This window comes from Zootermopsis nevadensis, unplaced genomic scaffold (genome assembly GCF_977971745.1).
Source record: "Zootermopsis nevadensis isolate Lab colony 2312 unplaced genomic scaffold, Znev_1.0 Znev_ptg000020l, whole genome shotgun sequence".
In the NCBI taxonomy this organism is placed as follows: domain Eukaryota; kingdom Metazoa; phylum Arthropoda; class Insecta; order Blattodea; family Termopsidae; genus Zootermopsis; species Zootermopsis nevadensis.
In genome coordinates this window covers 6,281,877-6,293,383 of record NW_028259152.1, presented here as the reverse complement: position 1 = coordinate 6,293,383, position 11,507 = coordinate 6,281,877, and the positions used below count along the sequence as shown (strand labels likewise).

Sequence of the window (11,507 nt, the reverse complement as noted above, 5' to 3'; positions counted from 1 at the left end):
GCACACATGCATTGATATATTGATACATCTTGTGTGTCCGTACTTTCAAATCCCAAAAAGAAAATATAGCCTGTTTGTGTGTCCCCCTTGTTAACAAATTTTCAGCCCACTTTTGCTGACATACCCCACAATTTGAGTGCATGCAGTAACCATATTTTGGCCTTCCATGTTATGTCACATGGGGTAATGGAGTTGGGGAAGGCAAATAGAACCCTGTACTGGTGACTTCTACTGTCTTTCAAAACATATCATTTTTTTTCTTCATTGCAACAAAGAAGGGATTTTTTTTTGTAATATAAAATGTGATATAGAACAGTAGAAAATAAACATGTAATAAAACAGTTTGAAAGAAAGTGAAACATTAGCTTCTGATCACAATTCATGTGTTCATGACGAGGTAGACGTGGCTCTCAACTTCATGGCTAAAAATGGATTGGGGAAACCTTCCTGCAGCATGTCCATTTGGATGGTCAGTACAAATACAAGAAGAATCTTAACACATTTCTTTGGTTCTATTTAGCTGCAAAAGTGTGTGTGAGATAGAAGCACCAAACAGTCTGTGTCCTAAAATGCTGGGTGACAAATTAAAAAACTGTCAAAAGCAACAGCAGTATATTCAAGTTGGTGATTAGTAATTATGAATAATGGAGTACAGTTTCCATCTCTCAAGGCATACTAAACCCATATGGAATATCTTAAAAACATTCAATGTCCTGAGTACATGGAATGGTGACATTTGCAGGTCCTTTAATGAGATTGAGGGGTTAAAACCAAAAAATCAAGTTGCACCTGCATTTGTATGGATGAGAAAAACAATTTTGTAATGTTTTATTTTTGTGGTCATGACCTAGCACACAATTTTGAAACAGGTAAATGGGAATTACTTGGACGTTTGCCAAAGGAAGTGCAAAATATGTGAAAGTCAGCTCAAAATTGTATCTGCTACAAGTTTGAAATGGAGGGGGGGGGGGGGGGGGGTTGTGCCTTACAATAAATGCATATGGAATCATTACTTTTAAGAAGTTGATTCTCTCTTCCTATGAATTATAGTCTCATTTAAACTTAATAGATTGCTCTATTGTAATTTAATTAAGCTAGCTTAAAATAGCAAATATAGAACAGTCGTATTCAACAGAAAACCCACACATTTTAAAAAAAAAGTTAAATTTATTTGGAAAGTGTCATAGTCACAGAAATATTGAAGTCATAAACTGATATGTATTTAAAGTGGTATTAATATATGTTAGATGAAACAATATTGGAATCTTTGTTAGGAGACATTCCAAAAATTTCTTCTGAGAACACTTAGCTTTCAGTTCATCTCACAGAGAGCAGTGTGAATTTTATTTGTAGCATTTTTATGGATGTATATATGTATCAGTGTATGTTTTTATAAATATATAATATATGGAGTTGTATATGTTAGCAGCAAGTCATTGAACATGTATAAAAGGGTGTATTTTAAATACAAATGTTGCCAGAAATTGAAAGAAGTTACTGTTAAATTGTTACCAAGTAACAGATATATTTAACATTTTCCTAACATTTTTTATCTGATTAGTACTGCTAACAAAACTGAAGTTTCCATATTTGTAAGCTGTACCATAGTTCTGTAACAAGGGTGTCCTGTGTGTTTTTATTGAGCTGAGACATTCATGCAACATTTTGCTGTTTATTTCTGAGGAAATTGTCATTCCTCAGAAAGTGAAGAGAATCTTCACACACATTAATCTTATTTGAATAGTATATTCAAGCAGAGTTGTGATTGTGGATCTAAATTTGAAGTTAGGCTGGATTGTGCATTCATTTTTACATACATTTTACTTATTGTAAATCAACATAAAGTTCATTCATTCCACACGTGTCTGGTAATAATGATCCATTCAGTTTCCGCTGCAGCGATTCTTTTGGTATATGAAAACATGAATTTTATTTAAATTAGATTACACATCTTTATTTTTAATTTATTTACTTGATATTGATATGCCTTTATCCTGTATGCAGTTGCATTGCTTACTGACTTTCCTGATTACATGGTGGTGTAAATTATCAATTCTGAACTGTATAAAAATATTTGTAAGTCCTCTAACATACAAGTGTTCAGTTCAGTTTCAAGAAACTCCTGTGTGAGCAGTTTGGACTCAGTACATGATTAATGTGTTTGCATATGTCACCAAGTGTAAAATCTGAATAAATTTTGTGCCGTATGTGACAATTCGTTTTCATTTGAAAGAGGAGTAGATCAATTGTCTCTTAAAAATAAGGTAATTTGTGTGAAAGAATATACTGTAATATCTATACAACACACCTGTTCTTAGTTGTACCATATGTGTGACCATGAGAGTGAAATATGAGCTCAGTATAGCAATCAATATTAAAAAGTCGTGGAAGTGATTTTAACAGATGTGCAAGTTGGGTGTCTGATATTCTTGTTTGGCTTCAGATCTATTAGATTAACATGAAAGAATGATTTGAAAGCATTGCCTGTCTATATATATGTGCTTTCTAGATGGTAAGCTCCAATATAATATTGCTATTATATATATTTACTGACAGTTTTGTGTTGTGATTATAATTTTATTGTCCTTAATGTTTTCTTTTACCTTTTGTAGATTGTAATCTTATAATAAATTATGATAAAATACAAGTGGAATGCATTCTGTGTAATTTTTATTTAAAGGTTATGAGAATTCAGAAAATACATAATGTTTTACAATGAATAGTGGGCGTGATTACTGAAATAAATTTTAATGATTTATGATTCTGGGAGCCGTGCTAGGACAGAAAGCAGTCTGATAACAATTTGTGTAACAAAAGTATGAAAGTGTATAAGTAACAAGATTGGAAGGATTATGAAGGAATATTACAGCTTTAATAATATGAGAATTACTAACATACTGGGGGGATACTGGGAACTACCCATTCTTCAAGTGCCTGAGCACTGCGGGTCCCAACTTTTCGTTGGCTTTGATCTATAGACATTCGGTAAGACTCCTTGAACGAGGGATCGGCCCGTCGCAAGGATTAACATACTATTAGCAATAAATTATCACAATTATACATGAACAATAATAGGTATGAAATAATTTATTTCGTATGTAAAAAAATATGTACTTTGCAGAGACTAGTTTTCAAATGTAGCAAAATTAATTAAATGCTGTTGATTAGTAAAGGATCCGATTGGTTGCCAAGCAGCCCTGAGGATGAGAGCAGAGATTGTTCTCGAAACGTCAGAAGGTATGGTTTGTTCACCGGTCAGCGACGTGACGCGGCTTGTAGCACGACAACTTTCATCAACTGTAAATTTTGGTATGATACCAGATTAGGAAAGTATTACTTCCAAAGAAAAATTAGGTAATTCAAAAAGCAACATGTTAATTATGAAACCTTGTTATTATGTCATACATATATCACCTGGTGAGAGAAGTATAAATCTAGTGTGTTTGAACTTCACCCTGGCGTATGAATACGAAAGGAACGTTGAAATTAGAACCAAGGAACTTTTTATTGATGACGTAATTAACACACTAGGCCGTGTACCAATGTGTAACGGATCGTGTGGTAGGTGTAAATATGTGTGGGTTATCGTGTGGTGTCGGTGTTCATTTATGAGTAACATACACATCAGCTAAATAATGCATTATAACTCCTGACCATGTTTTTGGATAGAGATATTATGGTCGGAATGTGAACATTACACTCTTCCTGTAATGTTTATAAGCGAAACAATCAGTTGGCGAATCTGACATGACCATCATTAGTGACAGCTGATTTGTCTTTCAGTTCCTGAAGATGGGAGCCGGTGACTGGGATAAAATGTTGCCAGAGCCAGATCTTCTGGGAAAATATTTCCACGAACAGTTTAAAGTTTTTCCAGATCATCAAAGGTTATATTTGTATTTAAGTTAACCTCTCTTAAAGACGTCTGCATGATACAGTAAATTATGGTGTATATTTAGCATTAAATACTCTTTAAATAATTAGTAATAAATTACTCTGGAAGTTCAAAATGCCAAAGAGCTCGAATTAACTTCTTCTGAAAGTCGCGAATGTTATCTGCACATTCTTTGTAATTGAATCGTATTTGTCAGTGCATATATTCAAAATTGTTTGTATAAATGACGTTGAAAATAAGTCGAAATATAAGAATACCGATCTTCGGATTTAGCAACATACAACAATTAATAAAAGAATACCCATCTTAGGATTTAGCAACATACAGCAATTAATCTACAAACGGTGATATTTGTAATACTCGTTAACCTCTTCTCCCTAACACACCTTTATGACATGGCACATAGACACCTGGGTAGATTTGTTTTTCTATTAATAGTATGTAGACATAATGTTTTGCTAGAAACCAAGTATGCTTAAAAATTACAGATCATTGCAGTAAAAGTGCAATGTTTTTTAGCATTGCACACCATACTTTATTACTGTCAATAGAGTTTGTAGTAGCTGCTATAAAAAACCATTTAATTCGGTCACTGTTTACGGTGCAGCATCAGTGTTTAGTATGTTATGTTAAGCATGACCTGTGCAGTGGCTTCAGTAATGTTATTCTGTCATTTGCGTCTGTTGATAGGATGGCGGAAAGATTTGTTTTTACAAATTCCCATAAAAAGTCTGCAGGTTATATATAATGAGTACATGTTTATGTGCTTTGAAAGTTGTAAAGGCACTTTATGCCTACTATGTATGGCATTGGCTGCATGCCTGTTGGTTCTGATGCATGGTAGTGACATTTAGGTTATGTCTGTCATTGAATTTCAGAGAATATATTCCTAACTCAGCAAATGGGCTTACTCCTTTACATTAGTTTTACTAACACATACATTAAAAACTTGATTATTTTATTCTGATGAAGTTTTAGGTTCTGATGGTGGTGGGCTGTAACACTGTGTATTTGTGTTTGAAGCAATGATTCTTTTGAAAGTTTTGTAATTAACTATGAAACTTTTAAGAAGCCTTCACAGAAACTTTTTGAATTTAGTAAAGGCTAAATGATTGTGAACATGGAATTTTCTCCTGTTTTGAATTAATTCTTTGGGAACAGTTTGATTTCATGTTTATAAAATGTGGCACTAATCTGATTTTGTTTTTAGAAAAAGATCAGATTGGAAAAAAGGAAAGAATGGAAAAACAACAAAGAACAAGGAGAAACGAAGAGCAAAAATTGAATCATGTGGGGATGTGACAAATCTGTCTGGGCCCCCAGAAGTGGAGCTTCCTAGTAATGCATCAAGTTTTGCAGTGTTTGCAAGTGTTCGTCTGGCTGTATTGGAACGCTGGATGAAGCAGGCCTGTCAGATTTATTTGTCATCGTCATCTAGTTTTCCACCAATAGATGGTAGTAGTGAAATTGACAGTGATAGTGAAGAGAATACTGATAAAATTAGAGAAGTACCACCACTTCGAGTACCAAAGGTATAACTGCGAGGTCATATCTACAGCAACAAACCTTTCATGGTTTTATTTTTAATCCTTTGGTGGTTAACTACCTTGTGAATTGTAGAGATTTATGTGTAGAAAATCTGAATTAATAATTAAATACAGGATAAGAATGAAATTGTACAATGACTTGGGCTACATTCAGTTGGAATTTAAGCTTCTCTTAACATTACTTACATTACATCTGATTTTTATAGGCTACCTCAGTTTATTATTAGCCATTTCTTGAAAGGAATATAAACAATCTTGGATTGTCATGTATGTGTTCATATCTTTTTGGCAGTTTATAATGTGAAACAGTTTTCTTAAATCTGATACTTAAATATTTGTCAGTAGTACCAATGAACACCAAATTGTAACATTTTGTATAGTAGTGAAGTTTTAAAAAGTAAGGCCATATTCATCAGAAATAAAACACAGCTTAATTCTTACAAACTATTTGTTTACTCAGTTCTGTAATTATAATATTTGCTTGTATTGCAGCATATTAAGAGAGGGAAGTAGTTCAGGAATTTTTGATTCATACCTTTAATTGTCTTATTATACCAGCATTTGTTTGGCATCTTATTAGCTTTTAAATGTGCTGTGAAGTGTGGCCTTTTTGTTAATTTGGGTGAAAATTTGAACATTGCAAATAACAGCAACAGTATTAGTGGTAACAATTACAACAATGATTTTATGGAGGTGAAAAATGAGGCTGTGTGTGAGTTGAACATATGAGAGTAAAATTCTTGGAAGATATGTTTAACTTTAATTAAATTTAATGTTTTGAGTGACCACAAGCAAAAATTTCGTTTAGTCCAGGGCCATATAAAGTAGTAACTGATTGTTGTTTTTAAATATTTGATTTTACTTTTGTAATCTATCTATTTTGCTTAGAAAAGCAACAAACATGCTGACAGAATAATGAAACTGCAAATGCCTATAATGAAATATTGCACAGTGTTTTTTTTATAGATTGTAGGAGTAGGTCTGCGGAGTGTCTTTGAGCTTATTCGTGAGAGTCGATCTTCTCATCCTCTTTTATGTACAAAGGCACTTGTAGCACTTCTTGATGTAGTGCAAGGTCAGCAACCAGAAGGTCTTAAAAATGAACCAACTGAAGTAACAGGTAAGATCTAGTGGACATAGCACATAAGATATGTAATCTCATCAGGTATAAATGAATGTCAAAATGAATATAACAAGAAGTTAAGCTTTCTCAATGTACAGATTCACCTTAACTTCAGTTTTTCAGTTTCAATTAAACGTTTCCTCAGTTTCAGGTTTGGATAAGATGTAATCCAAAAAAACATGATTTGGCATTTATTTCACTGTATCTCCTATGTCTTTACTGCATGGTGATTTGTTTCCAGATCCTTTATTTGACCTTTTACTTGATCTGGCAACATCACATGGGCCAGAGTCAGCTGCTGCCAATGATGGAAGTCACCTCACAGCTGTGGGCTGTGCATGTCTGCTCAGCCTTGTAGTAGTCAGGGGAGACACTGGAAAGTTGCTTAGTGCTACAGCAGCCTTACTCATGTGCCCTCGAGCACTTGCTTCACAGAACATACATGTATGTTTTGATAATGACAATTTAGACTGCTTTCTCAGTAGTAGTTACTTAGAATAGGAGAGTAGACTCTTGACACATATTCCCATTAAATCTGCCTCCTTCTGTGTTTCTATGAATTATTTGCACCAAGTAAATTAAGTGATTGTATAAGTGGTAGGTGGTGTCTGCCCAACTGTCATAGTTTTCTTTGAAACTGTAGAATGGATTTTGATGCAATTTGGTATTGAATTTCTACACCAAACATCAGATTCTACTTTAGTTTCTATAAGCTTATACAACCCCTGCCTGAAGCTGAACTGAAATTCATATTAATTTTCTCAAAAGTTTATTGATCATTAACTTGGTACATGGCATGAATTATAAATCTTATTTAGGTCTGCAAGTTTTATATGAAGTATTTTTTAGTATGGTACATATTTATATTTATATACACTCAGCAATATTGATTTTAATATGTGTAAGCAATTTGAAGCACATATTTTTGCCACAAGAGTACAGCACAAAGTGAAGAAGAAAGTCATTTTGAAGTTATAAAACCATCACTTCCTATAAGTGTATTATTTGTGATGTCTTTTACTTTAAATATATGACAAAAGGTAAGTAAAGTAGGATCCGTATGTTGTTGATAGATTGGTCAGTAATAGACTTTAGTGAAGATGGCTGTCTTCTGACTCACTGCCGTGAAAACCTCAAATCCTACAATAGACTAGGGTTGTGGTGATTAACAGAATTTTATTGTTAATTTTTGCTACAAGAGTTCAGTTCAAGGTGAATAAAGTGGAATAAATGGGGAAATTGATTTTACTACGCTAAATGAATATGAAGACCATAGCCATGTGCAAATTAACAGAGTTGTTGGAGTATTATACAACCACTGAATTTGCAGGGAAAGAGTAGTGGGTGGCTGGTTAGAAGGAGAAGAGATTCTTTCTGAAAGTAGGGATGGAAATGGAACTTTTGCTCTTAATTCACTTATTTTCTTGTGTGTTAGATCCATCAATGGCACTGTACACCTTTACATTCTCTTTTGTTAAAGTTCCATTACATTCTGAACCTTGGCTTTGACAAAATAAAAACTCACTTTTTTGTTATGTTTAGTCAGTTATAATAATAAACTGTGTTTCTTTCCCAAATACTTTATATTTATTGCAGAATTATTGTGTTGGTTTCAGATGCCAGCAGTACTTACAGCTCTGCAAAGAAGTGTGCATGGTGTGTTGCTTGGGAAGGTAGTCAGACCAGACTGGATAACTCATGGTGTACCCAAGAACTCCAGAGTTGACACCTTCCACGTGAAGATGAGTGGAGGTGTATATGATAAAACTTTCTTTACAAAATTCAAGGGGAGGATTTTTCTTTGCTGTTTGGAGTTTTTGCTAGATAGAATCTTTGAAATTCCTTATTTATTTTAGCCTTTTGTGAATGTTGCCTACTGACCAATCTTTACTGTTAGTATGTTCATGTAATTGAAAAAAAAATTATTTAAACAAACACACAACAAATTAACATTTATTTTGAAGATGAACTGCTGAGGTGAAGGTAGAGACTCACATGGAGAGATTTTCAGCTAAAAATTTTCCTACCAAGGGATGATACAACAGTTTTATAGGCAACCAATTAGAATATATTTAGAGTTGTATTATTTTTTGTTGAATCTTTTGGGTCACATGGTCACAACCATTTACAGTGAACCTAACACCTTGTGGTTATTTATTAAGCTGAAAAATATAGGAGAGAATGAACAACAAGAGACCTTTATGTGCCCATCAAATAAAGAATCTGAGATGTTGAGCACTAACAAACAGTTCTGTGACATTTATAATGTTACAGTTGCATACTACTTTAATTACTCCTTAATAGTGGATAATTTACCCATTTCCAAGAATGCTTTCATTTCCAGATATGTATAATGCATCACTGAGTGCCAAATCTCTAGCAAGTGATGGACAGTTCCTGTACCTTTACACTTCCAGAGGACTTCTTAAAATTGGTTCAGGATATGGAGGCACAATTAAAGGACATGTGTACCTTCACAAAGCTGAATTCCATTTTGATGACAGAGGATGGTTAGGATATGCTAATGTAAGCAATTCTTTCATTTTTTTACAGTTTAATTTTGTATATTTTGTTACGAGTGTTATCTTAAGGATGGTTTAGGAGATGTTTTATGTCTTTACAGACATAAGGGAGAAACTAATGGTTAGCTCCTTAAGCACAAGAAGTGTAAGCAAAACTTCAAAAATTCCTGACCATTTTTATCAGTGTCATTTGAATATTTCATGTAGGAATTGGTAATTGGTACACATTGAGCAGCCATGATTTATTATTATAATGCTATACATATTTTATCTGTAATAATTTGAAGTATGTGTAACTGTTTAGTTAATGAATGCTTTTTATCATGTATCTCACATTAAGGCCTGCATACCTTGTACCTGGTAGTACAAAACGTAATCTTTCTGTCATTTTCAATATTGTTCTAAGAGTTTTCTTCCTTTTTTATTATAATTTAAAACATGTATAAAATGTTTGAATTCATTATCCAGCTTCTTAGTTCTCTGTTTTGGAAGTCAGTTTATGAAATAAGAATATTCAGTAAAACTGACAAAATAAAAATTTTAATAATCACTTTACTGTTTGAGAATAATATAGGCTAGGCGTAAATACAAGCAGTCTGTAGTTATTCCAAATAAAGTATATATCAGTAAAGTCTTCTCAGGTGTCTGGCTGTGTCATCATAAACATTGATGAAGAAGGCAGAGGCAGTGTCTGAAACAATGAATTGTAACTCCGTACTTGTTGAGTTGAGCATGTGAGAATACTTCATTTCATTCAGTTTAAAATTTGACTGCTGACATGAATACAATGTCTTAAGCCGCAGTACTGTGGATGGAGGAATCAGGTCCCAGGTATAGTTGGTAGTGAATACAATGAATAAGCAGTTATGGACAATTGACAAGGGGTAGTCCTCTAACTTGGGGGTTGAGCAAGCAGGTAACAATCTCTTGCCATAAAATGTAGTACATTACAAAATATCAGAAAGGTCTTTGAACTTGTATATATTTGGCACACTCTAAGCAATGTAAAAAGTAGACGATATTAATATGTACCAGATAGGAATATGATATAAGGATGTTTAGTGGCATTTGTTGACTTATGAACACAGCAGAATTCTTTTTTGATCCATAATTGGCAACAAAAATCTTGACCATCTAAATGACTGGTAATTTCTGAAGCAGGTCTCTGTTCAGAAGGTTTAGTTACATCTCTGAAGCAATGGTCCAGAAATTTGGGAACTGTGGCATGGTATCTGTAGGCTTCAGTGGACTTGGTGGTAAGGAAATGCACAGGACTTCCGTGCCTGCGTGCAGAGTTTTCTCAGCTCAAGCTTAGGCTTTTGTGATGTGTAGATTACGTACACTCCAGTCCTGGCTTACGGCCTATGTTAAACTAGAGATACCCTCTGCCAGCCATTATTCTTGCTGTCATACTATCACTTGGTAGTATTTACAGAATTCATCTATGGGTGCTCCCATTTTGTAATATCATTTGTTCATCTCAGAAATGTTGATAAGGCTGTAAGTTTACACACATCTTATAAGCAGCAGATATACAGGTAGTGGGAATCACATCTTTAAGCAATGTTAGGTATGTTCCATATCAGTGCATGTACAGCTTTGACTTTCATCATTTTGGGTCACATCTTGCATGAAGTCCAGCTTTATGTGCATACTGTTAAACTGTTAACCAGAAATTTAAAGTCCACTTTGCCACATCCATAGTACAGTAAAGTTTAATATCATTATATCTGCAAGTATTTACTATATTATAATAACAATGATGGCGAAGAAGATGATGATGATATGCCACTGTGGGTGAAAGAAAGTGAAAATTTGTATTCAGGATCTATACTAAGTATACTGAGCAAGTCTGAATTTTGTTTTAAGTTGCCTTGAGCAACTATTCGGAATGGGTCAAGGGCCCAATCTTTGGCAGAGTGATGATGATTATTATTATACATCCTTTGTTGGAAGCAATAAATATTTGATGCTATGAAAGACATATCAAGTGTCTTTGAATGATGGGGATACTGTCAGAAGCAACCACAATTTTGAGTCTGGAGTAGGTAAATTTTAAAAATTGTTACTCCATATTGCACTTTTTAATGTGAAACACTTGAGGACCAAAGTATTGTATGTGAGATGTTTTTCTTTTGTACACTAATTTAGAGAGTTTCCTTTCCCTCTGTAATAATAGTATGCCTCTGTTTTAGGGTTTGTTATACTTCAAGAACTTAAACAAGAAAGGTTGTGAGTTGTTAGCAGTTGATAAGGAGTCTTTCAGGGTTTCTGAAGTTGTGAACTTGGAAGGTAAAGACTGGGGAGCATGTGTAATGTTCTCAGATGGAGAGAATCTTGGGATGATCACATCAGCCAAAGACGTGAGTTGATATAATTTGTTTAGGGTTTGCAGTTTCTTTCCATCTGCGGTTGTATTG

General features: G+C 33.9%; 1 protein-coding gene and 1 long non-coding RNA gene across 8 annotated transcripts in view; one reads left to right on the top strand and one right to left on the bottom strand.

Moving 5' to 3' along the window:
* Positions 1-1,976: 1,976 nt before the first annotated feature.
* LOC147873274 (uncharacterized) lies at positions 1,977-3,550 on the bottom strand. The gene is made up of 2 exons (XR_015536003.1): positions 3,415-3,550; positions 1,977-3,297 (listed from the first exon to the last, which is right to left on the bottom strand). It is a non-coding gene; the product is annotated as an uncharacterized LOC147873274 (long non-coding RNA).
* The window catches only part of hiw (MYC binding protein highwire), a 123,096-nt gene continuing 115,051 nt past the window's right edge, over positions 3,463-11,507 (top strand). For 6 of the 7 annotated variants that reach the window (XM_087352130.1, XM_087352129.1, XM_087352126.1 and 3 more), the window contains exons 1-8: positions 3,463-3,561; positions 3,784-3,887; positions 5,106-5,427; positions 6,409-6,562; positions 6,807-7,009; positions 8,182-8,317; positions 8,910-9,091; positions 11,283-11,450. In XM_087352130.1, coding sequence (XP_087208256.1) covers positions 3,793-3,887; positions 5,106-5,427; positions 6,409-6,562; positions 6,807-7,009; positions 8,182-8,317; positions 8,910-9,091; positions 11,283-11,450 — 1,260 coding nt within the window. In that variant the 5' untranslated portion in view covers positions 3,463-3,561; positions 3,784-3,792. The other variant, XM_087352124.1, reaches the window with a different exon arrangement.